Below are 27,819 nucleotides of genomic sequence, written 5' to 3' on the forward strand. Positions count from 1 at the left end.
TGTTCTGAACTTAAGATAGACGTGCTCTCAAGGGCAAACCTCCTTCCTCACTTTAATTATTTCTAAGAGAATTTTAAACTATATACTCATATCATTTATTCCCTAAAAATCAAATAGTTTTAAGAAACCACACTTAAATTGGGTTGATGATAATTACGAATTTTATTTTTAAATGTGGATACATTGATAGCCGGAGGCACCAGCCGCGGTCAATGTCCCTGAGGCCTTAAAAGGCTGACCTTATTTGTGAAGCAAAGTCAGATTTTTTGCTGATCTACCAATCCTAACCTTTTTCTTCTGCTGAATGAATGGTTTCTTGTCAACAAAATACTTACTATTTTTAATTTATCTGAATCTATATGCTTTGGAGATGAGACCTAGAGGTTTCTTTCTAGAATTAAACGATCGAGATATCGATCGACCTTGGATTTAAAAGCGAATTACGACGAAACCGTTTTGAAAGGTTTTCCTCAATTCGCGTGGTGAGAACGCAGGCCGTGTGATTTTTCTCCACAGAGGGTAGAAATCGCACTTGACGCGCGGCCGGTGCGGGTGAAAGAACAAAAAAGCGGTTTTGCGGCGGTATTGCTTTCAAGTAAGTGCTCCTTTTCTGCGTCGCTGCGATGGAGAAGGCCGCGAAAATTCCTTTCTATTATTCAAAGCAGACGGGAATTTGGGCAGGCGGCGAAAACAAACACACGCAAACAAACAAATAAGTGTCACGCAGCAGAACCGAAAAATTTCCTCTCTGTGCCGAATGGCGCGCGAAAAAGAGCCGAGTGCGAAGGTGTGGGAAAGGAGTTGAGATGGCCCAGCCGCTCTGGTTGAGCGCAGTGAATAATTCAACATCTGCGGCGGCGAGTTTCCAGGGAGGGGTACCTGAAAGAGCAAGCGAGATGATGCCCAGGTGTTCCATAAAGGCACTCACTCCAAAGGCAGTATATGCCCGTGGAAAGGAATTTAAAAAGCATCGTCATTATTATTTTATCCTGCTCTCGCCGCGCGCTCCGCTTGCTTGATACAATTTGATTTTTAAAAAATATGTATCGTAAACTATAAAAAGGTTTTATTGGCTGGCCCCGGCTTTAAGTAAAACCGATAATGATTATTGCTGGCTTGCTCGCTCACATATTCGTCCACTTGACTGGCCGGCAGATGCGCGTATTCTCTTGTTATATATTGCCGTGGCCGACAGGAATTATTTTCGTTTGTCCGAGCGGTCCCTCTAATAAGTATCATGAGCCAAACACTCAGCACTATTGAAAGGATGCTGCATTAAATTGGGCCTTTTTATATATCAGATCCACTTTTCGGTTTCACTCGCTGCCGGGGCCGCCGCCGTTGCTTCCTTTTGGCCGGGCATATATCAATTCTCGACCGCAATTAATCGATTTTTCCTCGTGATCTATGGTTGAAGCGTCAAATGAGTGGGTAATCAACATAACAGAGGAAAGATCTATTGACTGAAAATTATTTCCTTGGATTTTGATAAAAGTTCGAGGCTGAGATTCCTCTAAAGTGTCAGTCACTGAATGCTAATTACAGGAGAATTGCGAGCGTTCATAAAACTCTTCATTCCGAAGGAAAACTGTCAGATTTATGAGCCGGGGCTTGCTTTTCGCAGTACGCTGCGCAAATCAAGATTCAATGCCCGTTTTTGAGGTTGTAAATTCAACACAGGAGTAGTGGCAGCTACGGCGTCAATTATTATTAAACCAGTTTGCGCGCATTCTCGCGAGCTGTACACGCCTCTTTTATAATTTAAACTCCCTTAACAATTGTGCGTGTGGTATCATTATGTATATGAACCGAACACAGTATTATTATGTACACGTTTACAACTAGTTGTCAGCCGGCAGAATGCATACAATGATCATAAATTTAAACCAACTTGAATCACACTAAAAGCAAATGTAATGAGAGGAGAATCCCATCTGCTTTTGTTTTAATAAAAATAATGACACTGGAAATTATCAAACATCTTGGGAGTTTCTCGTCAGTAAACAAATTTGAGTGTGTACTTTAACGTGTGTGTCTAATCAAGTATTTCTACAAATATGTAACTCTCCCATTCATGTTGCTCCTTCACAGAAAACGCTGACGGTCGTGAGAAAAATGCCTTTGCCGCATGTGACGTTAAAATAAGGGGTTTTAAACCCTCAGAAACGCGCGCATCATCAAGGAGAGAGAATAAGAGCTCTCATCTCCCGCTCGCTCGCTCTCTGCTATCTTCTAAAACAAAGCCATTATTTTGACCGCACTTTAGACACATAAAGCATTTTTTTTATTCTCTCCAAGGTGGCCAATGAAAGGAATCTCTCAAAATATTTCCTTTCCTGAGTCCCATGGTGAGTGTGCTCAAATATATATAGCCAGGCAAAAACACCTGAAGCACTTTGTTTATATTCCAAGGCGGGCGGGGTGACTGCCGAGAAGGATGGCACTCACTCGCGGGCCCAAGCTGTCTGTTAATGCTGCCTAATGGATATTACACACACAACACACTTTCAAGAGCACAGATTCTTCCTCGTCGGCGTATAGACTCCGCGCGTGTAATAGATGCACGCAGCGGCGAGAGGAAATGCCTAGTGATTAGAGTCTCTCTCCCGGCTCGAAAATTCGCTTCGAGGAATTCTCAAGTGTCAGTCGCCTACTGTGCAATAAGCATTTTGCATATTTTTGCTCGCCTCTACCTTTCTGGAAAAAATCACACAACTGGCCAGTCGATCCAAGTCCTTGACCACTTTTCAACTTTTGCGTTTCAACTCTCAGCGCAGGCCAACCAAGTGGCAGTGAACGAAAATTTCACAACATTGGCTTGCTTGCTCTTGGTTTACACGCGTGCGAATGAGAAAACGCGCTGCTTTATTGTGTGTGTGCTATGGTGCTGCTGCTCATTTCCAAGCGTTTATATATAAAAGATATACATTCATTGAAATCGCATACGCACAGCAGCAGCAGTCCAGGCGTTATGTATTATTTCGAGAAGAACCTGTTTATCCCAGAATAAATAATAAAGCATGCTCGCTCATGTGGGAGATTTTCTGTATGTCGAGCATATTGAGACACTTTCTCTCTCTCTCTCTCTCTCTCTCTCTCTCTCTCTCTCTCTCTCGCTGATTAATTCTAAAAAACAGCAGATAATAGCATTCCTATATTTTCACACTATGGCGCCGCGCGAGCAAGCTGCACACTTGAAATAATTACGAGAAATGGCAGTTATAAATCTTTCGCGCTAATTGACAGCAGCTCTGAGAAAATTCACGCTTAAAAAGCAGAACATCGAAGGGGAAAAGCAGCGAGCCGTTTATTTATATGATAACGCCTTGCGGGGATGTGTCAACTTTGGCAGATTTGCATCGTGTGAAAACCCATCTGACGTTGAAACGTTCACATTGGCCAATACATTAGCATAATTTTATGATTTTTACTGAATTATTTTTTGTTAACTAGCTCGTATCACACTAAATAAAAAAAGAAAGTTCCTGTGTATGATTCCCAGCTAATAATAATGAGCATTAATATATTATATAATAGATCAAATTTGCAGTGCATTTGTCTGCATTTGTATCGTCAGTAATTCATGATAACATTAAATTAATTTGCAAATAAAAATAAATTCCAATTATTATGCAGTAGCAGATAAGGATATTTTAAATCAAAACAATAATCACCAAGGCTTGTTCTCGGAATATACATTAGTATGACGTGACCGAATCTCCAACGTATACCTGCTGCTGCTCGAAAAAGTGCTACCAACTCAAATATTTATTTTTGTATGAGTTTGTTGATTTTTCTTCGAGCGGCACAAGGTTGAGAGGTCCGTGAAAAAGTTGCAATAAAGCCAACTGGGGCCACATGAGGATTTAATTTATAGCCTGAAAATAATCACATCGAGAAAGAGAAAAAGCAGCGCAGAGAACAAGAGCTGCGGCTGCGAGCGATGGATGGATGGACCTCTGACTGTGCCAAGGGTCAGGCCTCCCTGCCTTAAAAATGCTGTACACCTGTGCCGTGGAAAACTGCCTTGAAATATTATCCTGCCGCACACTCTCATCTCGCCCCTTTGCCGCACGCATTAAATTATTTCACGCAGCAGTTCAAACATAAACACACACACACACACACACACACGCGCGGCATTAAATTTGTCGGCGTGATTTTCTTATTCTTGCGAGCCTCTCGTGAAATTAATTTTAAATGGAATTCGTTTGCCTTGAATGAGTTCCAAAAGGGGAATCCTTTCACCCTGTTAGTCGGCTCGTTCATCATACAGGCATAATGGCTTTATTTATTTTTGAATCGAAAATGTGGATCAACAGAGTGATATTTCTTGCGGCAGGTAGAAAATGTAAATGGAGAACGCGCGCTTTGTAATAAATAAATCAATTATCTTTTCCCGCTGGATAATTAAGACCGCCCAGAAGGTGCTTTGTATGTACAGCTTGGAAAGTCAAAGTCAGTCAGTCGCTGTTGGAATGTGGAATATGCACAAACAGTTGTATTATAAAGCTGATTATGTTGTTTATGGTGCTATGGTGATGGGTGCTTATCTAGAGCTATGTGGAATTATGTCCTCCTTGCAGACATTTTTTCTCAAGCAATCTGGAATTTATGGGTGCTTTTTAATTAATAGAGGAACAGTTTCGAGTGTCCTTTGCCATAAATAATACAATAAATGCTCAAGACATCAATAAATTAGCAAAGGCATAGAGCAAATTTAAAAGTCAAAGGTTGCGATTTCTTGCTGATCATTGCAATTGGACTTCTTATATTCTGAGTTGGCTCTTCCTCAATCAAGTTAATGTTGTCTCACCAGATGGGGATTCTAAAGTAATCAAGTCATTAATTGGCTTCGTCTCTGTCTCAGCAATGACACCTTGTTGGATGTTGCATCATACGCGCGTAGAATTTGCATAAAACAACCCACGTCACCAAGCATTTTTACATAACTTGTAAAGTCGGTATTATCCGTTAAAATCCAGTTATTTCCAGACGCAGCTGTACTAGACCAGCTTCGCAGGCATAATGAAGACGCATTCAAAACCAGCCAATGAGAGATGATAAAAATAACAATTTTTTTGTATAAAATTGTTTTCGAAGCAGATTCGCTTCTTGGAATCGATATCGAGTGCGGCGCGTGCAGTCCATTCACATTTGCAAAGTTATCTCAGTGGACTTAATTCTATTTCCAGCCGAGTCGAGTTTATCTGGCGCAGTTAGTTGCTCTTTTGATTATTGAGAAGAGAGGAAACCCATGCAGAAGATTAATTCGCTCGTTTCCGCTCGATTGCATTGCGGTTGTCGACACACATTTAACTCAGACGGTTCGAGCTCATTTACGCTCTGACCCTCAATTAAGAGACTTGATTTTAGCTTACGACTGAAGAAATCGGGAAAGATTGTGCTAAAATACAACTATGGGTTTTGATCTTATAGCATCTTTATTAACTATCGTCGTATTTAACAAAAACACTAATAATTTTAGTACTTTGTGAAAGACTCGTTTGAGAGACATGGAATTCAACTTGCTCTCGAACTTATATAATAAATTTATAATCCAATCGAACAAGAACAAGGATTCTTCGAATTAAAAAAAATATATATTTTATTCATGCAGCTTAACATATTAAGTAAAATTTAATCTTAAAAATAATACCCTGAGTTGGTTGTTTCCGGAGAGTGTTTAAATTTTTTCCCACCACCACACCATCAATATTTATTGTCTCAAGCAGATTCTGCAGAAAACAGTCATTTCCTCTGAGCAGGGCTGCTGTTGTGCCGGTTGGAATAAACACACTCTCTGTTTTGCATGATTCATCAACGAGAGGCGTCTTGTGAAAAACCACGCGGGAACCAAGATAAATATATATTAAATATATACCTACATCGCCACAATAAAACGGGCAGCAGCAGCAGTCTCTCGTTCTCGCTCAGCCAACTCGGCGGGCAAAATGCGCGCGAGAATGAATCACGCCGGTTAGAGGTGCTTCCTGATTGCGCATAGCATCTCTCGCCGCGGCTTTAGTTAGTAAATTACAGTAATCTGCGCACGAATAATTATGCTAATGCTACTCGCAACGAGCATTATCGTAATAAAATTGAGCATTCGCGCGGAGCCCATAAAATAAAATGCGAATAAGATCGCGGCTTCTTGTGGGAAAACGTGATCTGCTATTGTAGCAAATTCCTTTCATTCCTTATCCGCCCTCAATGGCGTTGCAAGCATTTGATTTAAACGCAGTATTTTGGGCTCGTTTTTTTAACTCAAACCTCTGCATGTAAGATTAACATTAAAATTGTCAACTTGGATTGATGGATCTTTTTTTAATTATTGTAAAATTTATAATATAAATTGAATAATTAACATCGTAACTCCCTTTGCATTCGGGTCTGAGAGGATTGCGAAAGCTTTGCGACTCGCTATTTGCTGGTTTGCACTTTTCCAGCATGCGTTCATTAATTTCACGGGACGAAATCCTAGCGTTTCAATACAAAGACTCCGGTGCGGGGGTAGTAACACGAGCTGGCCTTTTTCTGGACTAGGCCCATGTTATTTAGACACGGAGTTTTCGCGAGTTGTTCGCTATCAAAAAGGGGTACCCCATCTCGAAAAAAATTAACCGATCGAAAAAGTTTCAAACAAATTGGAAGTGTTGACACCGCAGCTGCTACCATAAGAGTAATGCATACAGAAAACATAAAAAGGTTAGATCAGAAAAATTGCAAAATATTAACGTTCAAATTGCATAACTTTCTTAAGAGTGAATCAAACAATGCCAACATTAATCACGATTTATCGCATCAGCTGCCACTGCCACACATGCACAACGTCTTAGGAGGAGCAACTCGGAAGAAGTCACGTTCCTCCAATTATGCCAAGTGATAATTTTTGATAAAGATGAAATGTCGAGGTAGTGACCTAAAATTTATCTCCGCCGTAGTATTCTGAAGTCCTCGGTCAGGGCATAGCCCAACGAAGGCGATTTACTGTTGCTAAGGCGCGCATTTCGAGCGAGTCGTGTCGCGTGGTTAAAACCAACGCGACAGTCAGTTTATGTGTTATAGTGCGATGTCAGTGACCACCCGAGATAAAAATGCGAGTATGATCAGCGCGGTTATCACAAATGCGCGCTCGTGTATTTGATATCAATTTGTGTTTGTCAGAAGATCGCAGTATTCACACACAAGGAAAGAAAAAAACAGCTGTTCAGCCCGGTGAACTTTAACATGCTGCATCTCATGCGCAGAGAGAACTTTTTCATTGCCTTGATTGATTTTCCCCGCAGCTGCTGAGCCAGATAAAATTTTAGTGTTTGTTTGTCCAGACAGAATATGAGCTTTGAACCATCAAATTATTTTGCTATGCAAGATGAAAAACTGAAAGTTAATCGTCATTGAGAATAATTGAACTTGAAAATATATAGGAATTAAAAAATTGGTTTCAATTTGTATTCGAATCGGTTTTGGAAAGGTTTGAAACCTCTTAAGTAATACTTTCTTTATTTCGTAATTCTGGTTTTCACAACGGAAGTCGAGCCACTTTGGGTAAAAAAATCGTCGGCTGGACAGATTTTCGAAGGCCAGCTGAGGAAAAACGTGTCGATTCGACGGACCGCGTGCAAAGGCTGCGGACTCACACAATGTGCGCCTTTCAACGGTGCTGGAAATGCAGATAAAAAAAGGCCGGTGCCGTGGTTTGATGTCGTGATGTTTAACTCTTCTTCTCATTTCTGCGACCATTTGATGTGTGACAAGAATAGATCCGCTTTTGACGGCAAAAAACGCACCCGGCTCCAGAAGCACGCACGCACACTCCGCACATACACATATATAAATTGTATCACTCGTGTTCCATTCGATGCCGCTGCGAATGCTGAATTTGCACACGCCATTGTCTTTCTGGCCGCGCGCAGATGTATTTAATACATAACAAGGCACGATGCGCGTTGAAAAATTTCATTCACAAAAATAATGTTTTATTAAAAGCTGCAGATCTGGTTGTGAGTGCCATGTAGCAGTCAGTGCTGCAGGTGGAGCCGAGAATGTGGGCATTGGCGGACGGGATTCAGCGACGGAAAAAAGAACGCGTACACGAAACCCGAGATTCTGGTGCATTTTTGGGCATGGAATTTCAATGAGTGGTTTCAGAAAAATGATTTCCTTTCTCGTTTAGTTCCTTGTCTCATATCAAGGAGGTGAATTTGCAATTGAAATTTTCCTCAGATGCGTACAAAATGTTTAGGGGAGAATTCGGCGAGAGATTACTTTTATTGTGCTCTTAAATCAACTTTGCAGCTTTCTGCTAGTCTTTTAAGTAGCCATAAAATGACAAGTTTTTTTTAACAAGAATCGACGAGGGTAAAACAAATTTGATTAGGCAAAGGAATTCCAGTTTGCAGTAGCAAGATGATATTTTTCTGCAATGAAATCGAAAATTTGATATTAATCACTATAGACGTCAATCGTGTTTTTATCCGTTTTCTAGTAGCAGAAAAAAATATCAAAACGTGTGTAAACATGTTTTGCCAGTATAGAATATGATTATTTTTATGTGCATTGTTTACTTAATAGAGAACAATTGTTTGTGTCTCGTCACATTATCTTTGATTTTTCTAATCGCTCAATTAGGTGCCAAATGCAGCGATAGAGCAAGGCAAAATATCTAGTTTTCGCAGTCTGTTTTCATAATAGACAAAAATCTTCTGCCTACGTGCTGAAAGCGTAAGATTGAAAACATTCAAATAAACAGTAAGAGAGTTCTTCAATCAAGATGTGGCTGCTGGGTCTGAAGTCTGAGTTGAGGAACTGTCCGCTGATAAGGGAAAATGGCTTTCTGTGTGTGATGTTGTTTCACTAAGCGTGTTTCAGCGCTTGTGAACAACAGAGGCAGCAGAGATAAAACACAACTGGTCGCGGACGCAATGAATCAAAAATCACGGCCAAGCAAAAAGCAATAAATAAATGTCAATACTGACTTTGTTGAGAGAGGAAGGCCGATGGTTGGAAGGATCATTGGCTGTGAGGAGAGATTGGATAAGTGAATCGGCGGGCAGAAAATAATGCGCCTGGCCGATGACTGATGTTTTCTCATGACCACCAAACGTCAGTTACCGTGTACACGTACGTCTCGCTCACTCCCGGCAATTTTACTTGAAATTCAGACCTTTTTGCCTGATCTGATTTTGCCGTGAATGGAGTTGGTAAGATCATCTCCATTCTCTCGACGGCGGCCGAGAAAATAAGCCATTCTCGCCGGCTGCCTGGCACATTTGTTTGTTTTGAATTTGCATGATGCAGCAGCTCTCCGATTTAATTGGCTGCGTGTTGTCAAGATTTTCTGCCCAGGTGGCTGTTGAAATAAGATCCGCCCGCCGCGCACACATGAAACAATAACAACATATTGCAGTTCAGCTCCTTGTGAGGTACGCTCTCTTGCTTATTTATACACACGCTCTCGCTAATGTGAATGTGCTCTGTGGGAATAAGTGTAATGAAAAACGCTGGCTGATGCAAATTTCCAGCCACAGCAGTCGCAGCCGAGACGCACAAGTGCTGAATTAAAATGACATGCACACAACATATTGTGTATTTGTTCTCAAACCTCGAAAAATCTAAATATGGAATTGCTCTAGTATATACCTTATTAACTTGCACCTTATTAACTTGATTCAATTCATGTCTTAAAGCGCATTCAAATTTCATACACGAAATAAAAATGAAATATATATCGTATTTTATCTTATAAATTACGGCTCTGCGCTACGCAGCACTGACTTAATTTTTAACGCGTCATTTTAAAAGACATTAATTTAGATGAATAATCTTTCTCTTCACAAAGAAACCAACCATTTATATTTCTTGACTTCGCCAGTTGAGTAAGTTAATGTCAGTCAGTTTTGGCAGATCCATACATGAAATTTAATGGCAAACTAAGTGTTCGTCATTAGAATATTGAAGATATTTCCGTATTTATATTCAGTATTCAAACATTTTCTATTGCACTCTTAAGATTATTTTTTCAAAAATAAAAATGAAAAAAGTGTGGGAGACAGACTCAATATATATTAATTCACTAATAAATTTCGACGTTCACGTTTTTAATTTGCATTTTAGCTTCAGAGCGATATTATTGAAGTTAATTTATTTTTGTATTCGTAAGTGCTGCGTTGTTTAATGTTGCTGTGGACCTAATAGTGGACAGAAAAATATCCCTCTTTTCTACCTGGAGCGCTTGGAAACATTTTCAACGAATTTTTAAACACATGAACCCATTAAGACTGTAGCGGTTCAGGAGCGTGGTCCTGCCCCTTTTTTTGGGAGCCAACAATCATTGTCGGCGGTTTCAATTATTGTGATTTTGCGTTTTTGTTGAATAGTAGAAAGATGATTAAAAAATAGGAATTCAGTTTTCGCCCAGCAGCCACACGGTGCTGGCACGGGTCGTTTCAGAACCCGATTCTAAGGGGTGAGTCCAACCATCAGTTAGCAAAAGAATTCCTCATTTATTTATTACTGTAAAACAATTTCAGTTCTGGTGAATGATCAGTGTCCGATTGGATTTCAAATATAAACCATTCCATCAAAAAACTTCTTCATTAGAATTCATGGGTCTTCGTTATTTCTACCCTTCTCTCTTCCCCAAAACAATAAAACCTAAATTAGATAAAAAAATCAAACTAATAAAAGAATCTTGGGCAGTGCCATCTGCATTGCTAATACAAGGGCACAAACTGACAAGACTAACCTTGCATCATGGTTTGACAAAAATAAAACTCTGTTCAGAAATATACTTCTGCATGAAATGCTAAATTGCTAAATGGGACTAGTTTAAAAATTTCACGAATAATTCGTTCAACCAAAATTCTGTTCACAAGACCGCAGTGCCAATCCATAATTTAGGGTATTATAAAAGATTTGACTGTGAGCAGAAATGGGGTTGGCTGGCATGATGTCATAAAACATGGAGAGAGTATATAGAATTTAGGAGAGAACACTCGTCATAAATTTGTTAATGCACGCGTATCCGAGCTGAAAATATAGCTTTTATTGCCCCAATTAATTTGGCACTCACATCTCAATTTGAGCCTGGTCTCAATTTTAGCACCACAGCAGCGCAAAATTTTACAACTTAACAACATTATTTATGTAAATCCGCGGTGTCCGCGTGCACGAGCGGATCGTGCATGAGCCGTTGAAAAAGTGCGATGAAAATGGCCACAGGTCATTCACTCACTTAATGCCCAAGTGCGGAGAGCGATCCTCGGCTTTTAAAAAATTGAAATCGCCCATTAAATTAATTGTGCAGGGGGGCAATAAAAGTTGAGAGGGCAGCAGAACAAGAACTCCATAAGCGGCCATTTATTTGTTTACGAGATGTTTGCCACTTTCAGGTTTTTTACCCGACTCCCTTAGGTGGGATAATATAACAACCGTTTTCTGCACGAGAATGTTCAAAGTAGCTTGGTTTTATCTCTCTCCTCGCTCAGCGTGTTGTTGCTGCGTGAAATGATCGTGTTATGATTTTGTATGCAAGGTGCACAGTAGCTAACTGCCATAATAAAGTTCCGGCGCCAAACTGACGCGTGCTATTGGCCACTTAAATATTTCGCGTGAAGCCTCGAGCAATTATTTAATTCACCTCGTCGAGAGAGAGAGAGAGAGAGAGAGAGAGAGAGAGAGAGAGAGAGAGAGAGAGAGAGAGAGAGAGAGAGAGAGAACAAGTTGGACTTGCTTCTCTCTCTCTCTCTCTCGCTCTCCAATCTTACAGTTTTCCCCCATGTTTCTCGCAAGTTACGAACGTGCGCTCTACGAAACAGACACAATAGCATTTTTGCCGCGTTATTAAAATGAAATTTCCAATTCGAGATGATCATTTTGGTCTCTGTTTCTACACTAATGGCCTGTCCAGCGGCAGCTAATGTGCAGAAATCGGCACTCTCCGGCAGGCCGCGAACACGCGGACCTTTTTACTTTCGCCCGAGGGGACCATAATGAGAGATGTATAAGAGTGTCTACATAATAACGTTCTAGCCGGTTGTATGAGTGAGTGTGTGTGTATAAAATATGCCAACCGCTTCGAATGCGTTTAAAAATATAATACTAATAAAACATGTTTGTGTGTGTGTGTATATATAGGGTGGCGCCTGTGACGTGCTTGGCGCGACCGGCGAATTTTGAAATCGCAATCGCTATGCGTCCAATCAGGAAGCACTCTTGTGGGTCACCTCGTAATCAGGTTGTTGACCCCTTTTCCATAATTAAGGCTGGGTCGAGGCGAATTCGGTTTTTGTCTTTCGGCGCTCAGCAGGGGTAATACTTTCTACTTATTGTTAGACACACTCGTATGTCTTGAAAATTCATTGAGATAAGAATTTTAGAAGGAAGCGATTCCTTTTGCTTTGTGAGTTTTGAAAAAAAAACTTAATGCCTACTTAAAAACCATATACTCAAATCAAACAAAATCGTATAACTAATTATTATAATAAATAAATTTATAGACCCTTGACAAGTCATATAATATGTGATAATAATTGTATTTTATTAGTGAGAATAAACATCAAATACAGTAGTACTAATTATTAGTTTTATTTTATTTGCATTTTTAACACACTACGAGCTTAAAAAATGTGCTCGCCTACCAAATGCAGCACTTTAAAGCCGCAAGGCAAATTTTGAACTCTATGTGGAACAGACCAAAAGTTAACATTTGGACATTTTCAAGTGCCGAGCAGTAGAAGATTCATCTTAACGGTTCGTATAAAACTCCTTTAATCACCCTCAGGAGGAATATCTTCATGAAAATGCAGCGGAGGCGCGGATTTCGCTGAACATTATTTTCTCACACATAATGGGGAGGGAGTTGAAAGCGAACATTATGGGGAAAATAAAAACAACGCTTTAGCCTACCTGACGCGGGAGCGGATTTTATAGTATAGTCAATATATTTGTAACCTACATATTTTCCTGAAATTCTATCAATAAGAAAGGCTCTCTTTAAAAAAGAAAGGCAATAAAGTAAATATAAAAAAGGTTTCAATTAGGGTCTAGTACAGGCTTTCCAGCATTTTAAGAAATAGTGATTTCTACATAGTATTACACAGTAAATTAAAAATGTATGGCTAAACATAGTAAATATTTTGGATTGCGCAATTTTTTAGTAAGTTATTAATTGGTCTCAGCATGAAATAAATTTTAATCAGTCCAAATTGATATGCTTCCCAGAACAACTTGACAATTGCGCAAAGAACCTATAAATTATGTCGAGGGTGCGTTGTCAGTTTTCCCTCCACCCCAAATGCTACTTTCCTGTTCACCAATGAGCATGCCCTTTAGGTAACAGGGTAGAATAAGAGAGGTGTCTTTTGTGCGTCAGCTAGCTATATAGAGGTATGGGTCGGACCGCTGCGGTTCACTCGACTGGCTGCCAGCGCGCTACATCCCTCCTACTCCAGTCAGTCTCCAAGCTCTCTCGCAGCGGCCAGTCTGTCAGTGTTGTCGGCGCAACGCCCAGTGGCGTGTCGGTTCGCAAGAAGTAAGCTCTCACCCTGGTGTCCCTGCCCGCTCGGCTTGCTTTGAGACGGGTGCCCGCCATGTGGTGACCCATGTGCGCGTGTGTCGACCTTTGATGGTGCCAGTGTCATGTGTCATGTGCAGGATATTGCTGATTGTCCACCCATCGACTAGTTTGACTGACTTGGAGGAGGAGATGGTCGCTGTTTGCTCCTTAAAACACAACAAGGTCCATCATTTGTATTTGCAAGGTAGGATTGTTTAAGGAACAAGTATTCTAATCTTGTAGATATCGGTTCGAGTCAAAACTTTCCAACACGCGCGGGAAAATTGCGTCAAATCGGTTTGCGTGCCGCGCGAAACGTGGTGCAGTAATTGTGCTCGCACTCTTGACCTTTGATGACGGATAGAAGCCCCCACGGCTGCTCGCCAAAGATTTTAATTGAAACGGAACAGAGAGACTCAAACTTAAGCTAAATTTTATAGGTCGGTGGTAGATTGAGCTTAATAATAAAATAACAATAGCTATTTTGGATAAAATTTACAGTGTTTGATAGCTATGTAGTATATATATAGGTAAAGCAAATAAAAAGATCGACTCCCACAGCCGAAAATTGATAAAAAAAAAATCAATTCAGTTAATTCTTTACCGATCCCAATGCATGGTATACAAATATTAAAAATATCACAAAATCAAAGCCACGAAACGTCACTTAAATAATGTCTTTCCTGGAATCAGGAAATTCCGGTTTGGTGTTACCCACAAAATTTCCCGTCTTACTTCGGAAAATTCAAATAAATTTCTCCGTAACGGTGAATAATAATTCAGATTAAATAATGGGAAATGAGACAAAATGATGTTCTGGAAAAAAATCAAGAGAAATTGACCGTTTCCCACTCCTGCGTAAAAATCCCCAACGCTTTTTCAATTATTTTTCAATTCAACGCCCGCGATATGTTCCACTAATGAAAACCGCGACGAATAGTGGAGACTGTCGTCTGCATTGGATTGATTCCCTCCTTGATCTTCTGCCCATAACTAGTAAAAGAATTATTCAATAAAAGGAGCAGAAGAATGTGTTTTCAACACACCTTGCAGGGAATGCGAGAAATCTTGAATTCCTGAATAATAAGGCGCGGAGTACTAATTTCGTAATAAATAAAAGAGCTGCATTTTCATCGTGCTGCAAAATCAAAATATTTCCATTCCATTTTGTCATCAGAACCGTAAATGTGACCTTGACCTTTGGCCTAAAACACCGCCATCTTAGAGAAGTGGCAAATGGTTCCGAAGATTGCATATTTAATTAAGATTTTAAAACCCCATTTAATAAATAGTTTTCTTTAAAAAAAAAAATAAAATAAAAAACTCTACCGGAACGATCAAAGAAACAAGATAGGAAAAACAAAGTGCATGGAAGACCCTTATTGTTGTTACATTAAAGTAGAAGTCTAACGTAATCCACAAACGCGTGGCGAGTGGAAAAATTGGTCGGTTGGTTTAACTTGGTAAGCTCAGCCGGCAGCAGTCTCTTCTTCCACTAAATCTGTTATTTCTGTAAGGTTTCTTCAGAAAGGTGTGGCAAATAAACGTTATAAGTAGCCTTCTGCCTCTTCTCCCGAAGTGGAAATATTTTTCTTGACTCTTTCTCTCTGCGCGCCATCGCATATAAGTATGTATCAGCAGCGTCCAAGCATATATAAAACAATATTACAGTTTATGGGCGAGGCCTCGAGAGCAAATTAAACACATTCACACAGACACAATCTCACGGCCCTCGTTAATTATGCAAACTAGGAAAACCATGGCGGACACAAAATCTGGTCGGGGCCCGCTCAACGCCGCGAAAACAAATTCCAACGCTTAATAGAAAACACACCTGTTACCACCAGTATACGATTGTCCTAATCCGCTAATAGCGGAGAGACGCAGACAGAGAGAAGAGAAAGAAAAAAGCGCATTATCACGCTCCCAGCTCACAGGTGAACAAATACACGTCTCTTGACTCGCGTGCTGTGACAAGGGCGGTGACAAAATAATCGCGAGCAAAGCATAAATTGAACAACAGGAGCGCAGCGAGCTGTCTTTGGAAGTTAAAGCGCGCAGTCTGTGGCCTTTTTCGGAGGACAACAGCAGCGGTCGTGGCACGCGAGAGCGTGGTGTTGCTGCCACTGCTGCTCTGTGAGGCAGACTGCGTGGCGCATTCATTCTTAAGTGCACACATACGATTGTGCCGATGGACCTTACGCATCTGCTCTATTGTGGAGATTATCTGCCGCCGTGCATCTCCTATCCCTGATGATGCTGCAGCAGCCCGGCCGCATGCAACCTGCGCTGCAGATCCACTTTTTATGGCTTAATCTGCTCCCTGATTGTGGGTACAGCGCGTATAGGCTTCCGCAGCAAATTCTGTCCGTCGCAGATTCCTTGCTTGTATGTTTACCTTTCGGTGAGCATGACCAGATGCTGCAAGTTTGTCTCACAACGAGATTCTGTCGTGATGACGAATTGCTTCTGCGAAAACTGCGTGATTCAATGAAATTCTCGTTTGATATGCCCGTCACGTTTCTGCACGTGACCTGCGGAGGAGCAAGCCTCTTAATGCGAGAGCTTAATTATCTTAATAGCGTAGGATTTTTGGCGCCAAGTCCATTTTGAGCAAACTATTAGCCACGACAGACAGGGATCGGCTCATTTTTAGCAATTTCTAGTCCACTGCGGAGAAATGTTTGTGCTCTCTTCGCGCTGCCTTGACATTCCCTCCGATTTTTATACGCTTATGCTGATGTGTACGAAAATACTGACATTCTGTCTGTCTCTCTCGTTGCTCATGAACCCCTCTTTTAATCAGGTTTGTTAGAGAACTCGCAGAAAGTGGTCACATAAGAAAAGGTACCGGCTACCTTTTTCGTTCCCCCGAAATCAAGTGCCTTTTATTGCGAGGGTTTTACGAGCTTGCGCTGAACATGTTTTCGCATGAGAGTTTTCTCTCCTCGGCGGCAATTTTGTTCAGCGCTCCTGGCAGCTTGGGCCGCTCTCGACAAGTCGACAAAGGGCCTCGCTGCGAATGTGGTCACTTAGGTCAAATTTACTGACGTCAAGTGCCAAAAAACAAACTAAACATACAGCTAAGCAGCCTTTCAAGCATAATGCTCATGACGAGAATGTATCGACAGGCAGAGTTAATTTTCTCTTAATTTTAATTAAGTTCGAGGAAACTGTTGAAAATTGCTTCTGCAGAATTGGACGACGTGGGTAAATTGTTTGTTTGTCTTCGAAGAGACAAACCAATAATTAGCGACCGGCGGCAGAACAATAAAATTCCTGGCCCGAGGCGTGCGTTTGAGATCGGTTTACAGCCCCCGCGTGGAATATGCACTCAAGTCCGCTTGGATTGCGAAATGCGTAATGCACTTTTACTTCTCAGAACCACGCGCACATCCACGTTTCAATTTGAAGAGCACCTTTTCTCCACCGCTAAAAGCTGCTGCACACAACTTGTCACAAAGATGATCTCTCTTTTCTGCCTCCAACGTAAAATATTAATTTATCCGTTTTTGCGTGCGCGCTATGCAAAACCAATTTCACTTTCCAGCAGGTTTCAGTGTCATAAATCATCCTAAAAACTGGCACTGGTTTCTAAATATTAAAATGTATCCTAATTAGCGTAATTGCCTTCAATTTTGAGGCATAATCGAACGCCTGCCCGGCGTTTAACGCGCGCACTGCAAATAGAATTGTAAATGAGCTGTTGTTCAAAATATCAGCGATCATAATTTAAGAGCCGCGGGCGCAGCAGATCCTGTAGCCCCAGAAGCGTGCGCCAGGTAAACACATCCTCGTTTCCCTCCCACCGAACCGCGGTGACATTAATTTGCATTTGACAGAACTTTCCAAACGCAGCGCTCGCCTCCGCTGCCGCCGGGACGGATTTTCAGGAAACCGAACCTTTTTCCAGCTGAAGGAGATAATATTTTGTGTGTCTGCCCGCGCCGCGCACAGTGGTGAGAGAGCAGAAGAGAGTTCTTCGGAGCGCATTTGAACTTATTACATAACACGCCCTGGGCGCTGCATATGGGGATATAAAATTACCTTTTTAAAGGCTGTGCCGTGGTTGTGTGGTAATTCCGTGTAAGAGCCCAGGCCCGACGCACACCAAGTATATTTAGCGTCCGCACTCACTCAGCTAGCCGTCATTATTATATCTTCTTTTTAGCCACCTTTATGGGGGCCTGAAAGCATCACCAAATTATATGTTGTACTCTCCGCGCGGCAGCTCCATTTTTTCTCCAGTTCCGACGTCTGATATAGTCCTCGCCTCTATCCAGCAGACACACATATTCTCCAGCAGCAGCCTTGTCATTATTAAAGCGCGGCTTTGTAGGCTTTCATCTCTAAATATTAAATTCTGCACCTCCTCCGCTCGCGGGACACAGACCTCCCGTATTTAAAACTCGCAACGCTGCAATTTTCTCAGCGCCGCTTTTTTGCCAGCTGTAATTAAATTGTCTGCTTAATGTTTTTAACGCGAACCGCGCGCTGCGGTTTTGATTTTTGCGTCAATTCGGCGGACGGAAATCGCCCTCGCCTCCTTCCACGAACGCGACCACCAGATTTTCCGATTTGAGTCTTCTCCGAACGTCGCCGTTCTAATGTCTCTTATAACTCACTTCTTGATCTCGGCACGGGTCGCTTGTTCAGGCCTAAAACTTGTTAAGGCAGCGTTGGTGGCGAGTGATTATTTTACTGCTGCAAGAAACTTTTGATTACAAACGGTTATTAAATTTCATTATGACAAAACTTTTAACTTTTCTCGTGCCTATCGGAATTCTTCAACACATACATAAGTCAATAAAATTGTTGGAAATCGATAAAGAAGGGAAAAGGGACCAAGAATTCCATTACAACATCCGATTGTTTCGTCAGCCGCCAAGTTCAAACAACCCTCAATCGCACTGTGTACCTAAAAATAAAAATCGTTCACGCAGAAGCTTTCCAGAGTGAGCACCTCAATCTCCATCACTGATCTGACAGATATCCAAAACTGATTTTGCGCACGTATCGCAAGAGCAGCCGTGGAATGTAAATTCGCCTGCTCCTGCGAGCCGTGATATGTAATTTGGCGGCGGAACCTTGGGCCCGATTTGGCATACCTCTATAAAGCTGCTGCTGCCCGGTGTGCTGGCTCTCTCTATACAACACACAGTTGTTCTCTTTCAAGCCTCCTTAATGTGTATTAAATATCAATACACGGGCGGGCAGGCAAAAATTACACGTCCACGTCCCAACATAAAGAATTCACGATGAGATGCTGATAAATTTATTATAAAAAATTGCACGCCAAGCCAACCAGGTGTGCTTCGGTGCGCCAAGTTAAAAAGGATACACAAGAAGAAGAAGAAGAAGCAGTTTCGCTGCTCATTTTTCTCTTTCGCTTCATAATGTATCGTGGGCACGTCTCTCTCTCTCTCTCTCTCTCTCTCTCTCTCTCTCTCTCGCATTTGGAAAACGCGAGTTTAGTTTACGAAGTGGGGAACGCAGTGTCTTTATCATCATCACCGTGCGCGCGTGTGTGTGTCTGTACGAAAATGGGGGTTAGTGGGGGAATATCTGCAGCATCATTTATTTATCTGCGCGCACACACATGTACATTCGCTCAGCACACTCGGAATAAATAACTTGACATCGACCTCTTCTCTCTCGTGTTAGTTAGAAGATCTCTTCTTGCACACCTGTTTGAGCGAATATATACGCGCTGCTGGTTTAACGTGCGCACTCACACACTCACTCGACGTCTCACGCGCACATATATACGTTTGAGAATAATAGTCGCTGAATAACCATTTTTATCCATGCGCGCGATTCAGTGTCCCGTTTCTCTTAATTTTTCACCGCAATTTATGCTGACGGGCTGCATTTTTCCCATTTGATGTGACTACGTAGGGAAGCGCGCCGGCTGCTGCGCCGAGGCAGATACAGGAAATGCGACGGCTCGATTTTTCCTTGTTATTCTTCTTTCTATCAAAAACACACGTCCGATAGAATATTAATAATGCTTGGCTGGCTCATTAAATTGCGTATTAATTACGCAGCGAGTTGTGTCGCTGTTGATAATTACGTGCGTGTGCAAACGCGGGGACAAACAGAAAGAGATATGAATAAATTTTATATAAGCAGCACGCCGAGCGAGAGATGTGTATCGAGAGCGTAATGGAGCGCGATAGGTGCCGCTGGAGACAGGTTTGCTATTCCCCCGCGAGACAATCTCGATGCGTTCATTAGTGTGTGTGTATGAGAGGAGCATAATTAGCTGCGACTGCAAAGGTTAAATTGCGAGCGATGTTGAAAGTGAGAGGCCAGGGAAAATTTCCTATCCGTTTGCGGTCATTCCGCAGGATGTGACACTTCTAATTGTAAGCACCGGGTATGAAATACTGACCATTTCAAAGAGTGGTCCACATTTCTGTGATTAGAGCCTTTTTGTGATGCTGCAATGAATATGTAAATATCTGATGAAGTAAATGACATTTTACAGACTTTTGTCTCTTTGTGTGTGTGTGTGTGTGTGTGTGTGTGTGTGTGTGTGTGTGTGTGTGTGTGTGTGTGTGTGTGTGTGTGTGTGTGTGTGTGTGTGTTACGTTTAATTTAGTAATTATGTAAAACGAGTAATAATTTGTGCCTATAAGTGGCGATAATTTAGCGCTCAAATCCAGTCATAATGATTAACAATAAGTTCAATCGTGCTTACGAGAGAACAAAAGCTTTATTTGGAAAACTTAGAAACGAAGCCATATTCACCTTTTTTTTTTATTTTGTTCAGTCACGCTTCCACAGCAGTTTCGTTGGAAAAGACAAACTGAGAGTTGAAACTGAATTTTGATTGGCCAGCTTTACCCGCTTTTCTCGGGATGGTTAAAGAGAAAATCAATCACCATATTTGCACTCGCGCGGCGCGGCACTAAACAAAGCCTTGAAATTCGCCGCCGCCGCGGCAGCCGCCGTGCGCATCTGGGCGCACAAAAAGGCCGGCATTTATCTCTCAGATAGATAATGTGCGCTTGCATTCAATAATAAGCACAGAGGCGGTGAGTGCTTGAGAGTACAAGAGTAAGCCGCGCGGACTATAACAATTAAGGTAGAGACCGGTTGGTCTCCTCTGATTGTTATATATTGAAAAGTCTTTCTCGGCGTTGTTCATCCTCCATTGATGCTTAATGAGTGAACACCTGCTAAGAGGCTGCACGTATCCGCCGCGCGTGTATTTACTGATTTTCTTTGGGCAAAAGCGCCGACCATCTCGAATCGAAAATAATAATATATGGATCGCACGTACCAAGGCTCTTGTCCGCCGACGAAAATTATTTTTCTTGCACTCTCGACCGGCAGATTTGACCTGGATCGAAGATAGCAGTCCACCCTTCGCCTCCACCAGTGCAATCCGAGCCGCGATTGCGGTGCAAAACAAAGGGGAGAAGCCTCTAAATATTTGCATACAACTCCAATTTACTGCAAGTAAGCCTCTTAACGAGATTGCGCTGCGCGCGCGTCAATCCGAGGTACTTTACACGAGACTTGTTTTGCAACTCGCGTAATGAAGTGTTTCGCGCCAGAAGCCCTATCCGACGTATGTTTTTCGAGTGAAAAGTTTCGGATTTGATAAATAAACCCTGAATATCACCTACGCAGTAAACTTTATGGCTGCCCTGGCACTCGGCCGCTTTTTATGGTGTGTGTTTCTTTCCATATTATTTATACGTGCCCAAAGAGAGCGGGGCAGCTCATTGTTAAAACAATGGCCATAAAAGCACATTCCATTTATATCAGAGGCAGATGAAAAATATCGGACATTCCGCAAATCGCGTGTGCTCGCTTATAAAATACACTCAGGGGAACGTGTCAAGAAAACGGCCGCCCCTTTGCCGAGCGTCGCGTTATGAATGGAATTTCGATTCATGCAATCGGTGCGGGAAACTCACGCACGCACGGCACGGCACATGAACGTCGCGTTGAAAAGAAGCAGATACACTTAGCTCTTCTAATTATCGTCAGTTACGAGGAAGCGGTCATTTGAAAGTACATGTGCACACACTCTGTGCGAGAGATATTTGTTTTTCATCTCACTGATTTGTGCTGCTGAATGACGGGAAAAGCGGTTGAATGATGTCTATTGGATAGGCTAACAGTCAACCATCTGAAGTCCAATTGTTTAAACAGGTGGCAATATCGGCAGGCCGCCTCGTTTTGCTCTGACTGACGCTTTGCTGATCGTGAGTGATTGAGTCATTAGTATCCAAAGCATAAGTTACTGCTGATTTTTCTAACCTATGCTGGCACCTAATGTCCCGATTATTTACTTTATAATTCTTTCGATTTATTTGATTCCCTGCATACTAGTTGGCATCTCAAATTGGACCTTGTACCAAGAACTGTTTTGAACGGTTTTTGCAATTTGACATTAAAACTTATATGAAATCAAAGCAGCAAAAAACTTAATGCCATGGGAAATTACATCCATTCATTAACAAATTTATATCAAACCAGTGAATCCAATAATCAGTTAAACAATTTCAAGCTATCTACTTAATCAACCTTTTTCATCCACTATTGTTAAATATGATACTACAAAGTATCCACATGAGTTTATTCAATTAACTTTAAGAAAAATCTCTGCTCTATATATAATGAAAATAAAGCTATAAACCTGGAGCTTTTCATATAAAGTTGATCTCAAAAGAAAGTACTTCTTTAAACATTATAGTTAAATCTATGCAAGTTAATGTATCCGATAAGGTTGAGGAGATCAGTGTTGTGATTTTGTTCCAGCAATAGTCTTACAGTTTTGTTAAAAAAAAGACTTGCATGAAATATGTATTTTCCATAAAGTGGTCATGAACATTTACGCTTGGCTGCAAGAGTTAAACATAGGCGAATTATTGGGGAAAAAAACACGCACACAGCAGCAGCAGATATAATGGAGAGGGTTGAACGGAAAGGGAAAAAGTAATGGTATTTAAAAACAGGAGAAAATTGAACATTGTGCCCACCAACAAAGCAACTGGCCGTCCGGATCTTGATCCCATTTGATGAGAACCATAAGTCGCAAAAGCGTAAATTGAGCCAGGCTCTACTCGCAAATCGCATCTAATAAATGCAAATTGAAAAATATACACAATTGTATCATATGTTTGTCCGTGATTTAAATTTTACAAATTGTACGTTTCTGTCTGTAATTGGCACAGAGTGTTGTCTAATTTCCAGTGCCGTCGGTTCTCGTTGTCCGACCATGGTTTTGGTAATAATCGTCTCGCTTGTCTTCTCAGGCCGCGCCTTTACTTTATTGAAAACCAACTTACAAAAAGAAACAATGAGCAAGGCTGTGTCGTAGGAGGGGCCAACTAAGTAAAAACGCACACACACAAGCTTGCGATGGTAAAATGTTGGCTCGTATATATACTCTCGCTTAATTTCTTCCCTAGTGAGCAGCGCACCGGCACATAATATTGCGCACCAAAGAACCGGCTACGCGTTTTTTGCCTCGCCTTTCTCAGCCAGCGAGGGTGTGCTCATGCTTACTCGCTTGCTTGTTCCTTGGTCGCTCACTGATGGCGGCAGACTGCTCGTCCTGGAGCCCACTGCCAGTGCAGACTGCATGGCGTCTCAAATCTACGTAGGCGCCGAGCTCACGCCGCGCCCGACGTCTGTCTTATCTGGCGCCTCGTATCCCTTTGCTTCTGTAGTTTTTAAAAGTGACGTTCATGCATGATTCTTGGATGGCTATCAAAAGAATTTTAGTCTTTCTTTGTTCATTGTGAGAATTTTATTTTTCATCGTAGATTTTAAGTATTCCACTTGTATCAAATTCAAATTTTAAATCTCGTCATTTTATTGCATGTTCCAGGAGTTTGACGACAATGCTCTCATCTCGTATTGTGATGTTGCTGGTGGCCGCCATGTTTCTGCCCAGCTGCACTGCCAATAAATCAACTAAGCAGGCTGAAAACTATTTGCTAGACATGTTAAGTTTAAGTAAAAGGCCGCGGCCGGATCGATCGAAGATCATCATCCCAGACAAGATGATTCAGATGTACAAAGCGCAAACTGGTCTTCAGTTGGACACAAATATGCTCGTCGTTCCTGGCAGGAAGAATATGGGGTCTGCAAATACGATTAAGAGCTACACGATTGAAGGTGAGAAATCCCACGGACCTGAAGATGATAATACTAACGATTTTATTGTTTCCTGTCGCAAATCAAGTGTTAAAAATCGGATCTATTCGCTTTGTTCACAGAAAGTAGATCGAACCATTTGTCCCCAAAGGACCAACACCTGGTCCATCTATATTTCGACGTGAAGGAGCTACCTGAGAGAGAGACGTTTCAGGCTGCTGAGTTGATTCTAAGTCGAACGAAATTGTGGAATGCACCGGTCAAACGACGATATGTGCACGTGACGGTCAGCGATATCACGCAGCAATTAACTGCCCTCGACGAGAGCAGTACGATCTCGAGGATCTTGGACTCAAAAATGGTACACGCTATGGACAATTCCTCCATATCGTTGGACATCAGCCAGGCGGTGGAGAGATGGACTCAAAACCCGAGCGAAAACTATGGTCTCCTGGTCAAAGTGGTCGCTCATAAAAAGCAGAGTCGAATTAACAACATTAGACTAAAGAAGAGAGTCAAAGAAGGCCCGAGGAACCCCGAGTGGCTCAAGGAGCAGCCGCTCATGCTGTTGTACACTGACGACTCAAAACACAGTATCAGCCGGGTAAGTGTTACACTCATAGTAATTTAATGAAAAATATTTTAACCGCACTATTCGAAAAAGGAGAAGTCACAAATTTAGAAACACTGTCTCACTTTTGCACAAATGAATTCTTTGTCGTGTGGAGAAACCGTCAGTTAAAGTAATTAAAAAGACACGTACTTTTTAAAGACCGTCTTTGACAATGTTTCTGAGAACACCAATCGATTCTTGAGGGTCGAATTAGGTAAATTGGATATTTTTTCCAACCAAAAAGTGTAGCGCAACGTGCGTAGCACAAGTAGAACTTTTTTACCGCCAAAAATATGAACCTATATGCAAGAACTGCGCAAGTGTCAGAGCGTCAGAGCTGGTGTGGCTGAGGAGAGGCGTCACGTCAGCCGCTAGCAGCCAGCGGTTGGCGTGTGCCAGCTCTGACGCATGCGTAGTTCTTGCATATAGGTTCATATTTTTGGCGGTAAAAAAGTTATACTTGTGCTACGCACATCACACTACACTTTTTGGTTATAACCAATATCAACTTTACCTAATTCGACCTTCAAGAATCGATTGGTGTGCTCCGGAACTTCGTCAAAGACAGTCTTTAAAGTACAAAGTCCAAACTTTATTCAAAATATAGTTCTCCCACAGTTATTTGACCAAATATTATTAATTAAAGGAATACGGCTATCAATAAGTGCGTGGAAGCAAGGAGGGCATGAATTTTTAGAAAATGCGTTTTCTCATATATGGCTTCAGGCTTGTGGTTGAACCTAGACTTATTTGTTCACAGACGAAACGAAGCGCCGAGTCTACCAATAAGAGCAAGTCCAAGCATGGGGTCAGGGAAACTTGTCGACGCCACAATCTTTATGTTAACTTTGAGCATGTGGGCTGGAACGACTGGATCGTGGCACCGCCGGGCTACGACGCGTTCTTCTGTTCAGGAGCGTGTCCTAGCACGCTGTCAGCGCACCACAACAGCACCAACCACGCGGTTATCCAGAACATGATGCATTTGATCCATATCAAAATCCCCGCGCCATGCTGTGTGCCCACTGAGCTTTCGTCCATCTCGATGCTCTACCTGGATGAGGACGGCAAGGTTGTGCTCAAAAATTACAAAGACATGGCGGTGATAGGATGTGGATGCAGATAGTGCCCCGCCCACCCCCCAAGTGACGTTTTCTAACGACCCATGCTCTGTGATTCATTAGTTTTAAGGCTATAGATGCGCTCGCCCCATGGCTGTGAGCCAGTATATGTGGACTCTTAAATCGCCAGTTGCGCATCAGACAGATTAAGTGTTTTGTCGCTGCGTGCCCACCGTTTGCCACATCGTGGTGTCAAAAGGCTCTGCTCGAGGAGGCCTATTGTTCTTAAGGTTTAATATCAACATTCTTTTTAAAATTTTCTCCACACAAAATCATAATTATTTTATTTTACTGTCGTCATTGATTCCCCGCAGGTTTTTATTTATTATTTTTTGGTAGGGGGATTAATAGCTTGATTGAGATTGGTCAAGAGAGAATTTTATTTTCCTCGTCTGTCCTCTTCCTATTTGGGAGTAGAAATGCACTTTCTTAAACTTCGATAGTTGCAGATTCAGGATGAAAATGCAAAAGAGCCGCCCTCCCGCTTAGGAGTTACCCTGTATTCACTCAATCTTTGCAAAGGCCCAAAGAGGACAAGGTCACTCTTAATTGGCGGCTAAAAGGATCTCATTGAAATTCTGTGCCAATTGCACCCAAACTATTTCATATATTTTTTATCAAGTAATTTGATTTTGATCACACAAGAACTCCGAACACAGTATCAAATTTATTTGGTATAAATGAACTCCTACCAGAAGATACGAAATCATTTTCAGAAAAAGAAAGAAAATAACCATATTATTAGCCATTTATGCTAATTTTTGCACATTAACTCGTGAAATTCAAATTGTGGAAATATGTTATTAGCAGAACATTAATTTTAATTTTGATAATTCTGTTTAGGAGATACTCAAATGTGAAAGATTTGTTTTTAAAAAAAACTTATTATTTAATTCTTAAAACTATCAAACAGTTTTTATACATTTTCACGTCGTCAATCTTTTCTACTAGAACCAAAACGAATGATACAGTTCTTGGCTTTTTGCTCTTTATCAACTCAGTTAAGATCCTGTTTCCTTAACCTAAATTGCTTTCAGTTCAGGTAGTTGTTTTGGAATCAAAAGCGAAAACTGCATAATAATTTTGAAATTCAAAATGATGGATGGAGCAATTATAAAAAGCGTCTAGATTTTTAATTTTTACTGGGAAATAAAAATAAAATTAAACTGTGGTTAGTTGAAGGGTGTTTACGATAAGATTGAGGGTAATTGTTACGAGATTTCATAAAAAAGTTGTTTCTCATCTAAAATTGGGTCGGGTTGTGAAGTAATCATATTGATATTCCAATTTTGATAGGAAATACAATAAAAGTCATAACAACAATGAGCTTCACGTTTCTTTGGGTGCCGGTTTCCAGCAATACTACATACATATTATACGCTATTTAACTGAAACTTTCAGGGAATACTTTTTCGATGTTCTCATCAACATATTATGTAATAATCAGAATGGGCGCATTACTTCTAAAATAGCGTTACAATTACCCTCATTCCTATAAATAACACTCAAACAAAAATAAAATTGTAAATAAATTTTGGGGAAACTTTTTTTGTTATTGGACTTCGTAAATCATGCATACAAATTTTGAGTTGACTGTCAAAAATGAAACCAACTTTTGTTGACACGCATTGCTCCTTCCTTTGTCCTTAAATGATTGAATTTAACGTTGATAATAAAACAATGAGTTATTGATATCAGGTATGCAAAAGTCATAGATTGCCTAATTTTACCCATTTGAAAATTTTCAAGTTGACCAAAAGGGAAATTTTTGTTTTATCTTGAGATAATATCGGCAAGCAACTAAAAATGTGCATGAATATTCTATTGTAAAAGTTCCCGCTGCTACACCGTTATCATTTGCATCCGTTGCAAATGTTGTTTATTGGAGAGTCTGTAAATCCAGACAGAGTTACAACTATCAAAATTGTCATTTATATATATTATCACTTGCAGAGCATCTAATTTATGTTTTCTAAGAGTGTATTTTTTAATAAAGAGGCTTTATTATAATAGTGGCGGCGGTGGGGCGCGGCACAGTGAGTATATCGAATGGCTAAAAATGTACCTGTGTTTTTTCATTCCTATTTATTTTGAATAATGTTAGTTAAGATTGCTGTATAGTATTCAACTCTTCGATGACAATCAATATATTAGAAAAAAAATGATTTCACCAGTGTTTCTCACGATATTTAAATTATTCCCATCTTTATAAAAACCGATCCAATGTCAATTTTATTACAGAGATTAAACCATTTTCTTTTTGGCTCATTGTGTCCGAGGAAAATTTAACTGTTGTTTTAAAATGTTCACTATGGTATATAATTTTGTACATTTTTGTATTATGTGTATAGATCGAGCTGAAATATAAGCAAAATACAATAAAACAAAGATATTTCACTCACGAA

At 41.0% G+C, this 27,819-nt stretch overlaps 1 protein-coding gene across 2 annotated transcripts; it reads left to right on the plus strand.

Moving 5' to 3' along the window:
* Positions 1-13,394: 13,394 nt before the first annotated feature.
* Positions 13,395-27,819, plus strand: dpp (decapentaplegic). Of its 2 annotated transcripts, none has more exons than XM_065485013.1 (4): positions 13,395-13,763; positions 23,412-23,701; positions 23,803-24,284; positions 25,054-27,819. In XM_065485013.1, the coding sequence occupies exons 2-4, from the start codon at positions 23,425-23,427 to the stop codon at positions 25,417-25,419; spliced, it is 1,125 nt and encodes a 374-aa protein (XP_065341085.1). In that variant the 5' UTR covers positions 13,395-13,763; positions 23,412-23,424; the 3' UTR covers positions 25,420-27,819. The 2 variants fall into 2 exon arrangements, with proteins under 2 accessions (XP_065341085.1, XP_065341093.1); XM_065485021.1 differs by lacking the exon at positions 13,395-13,763 and adding an exon at positions 19,456-19,937.

The sequence above is a fragment of the Cloeon dipterum genome, chromosome 1, assembly GCF_949628265.1.
Source record: "Cloeon dipterum chromosome 1, ieCloDipt1.1, whole genome shotgun sequence".
NCBI lineage: Eukaryota > Metazoa > Arthropoda > Insecta > Ephemeroptera > Baetidae > Cloeon > Cloeon dipterum.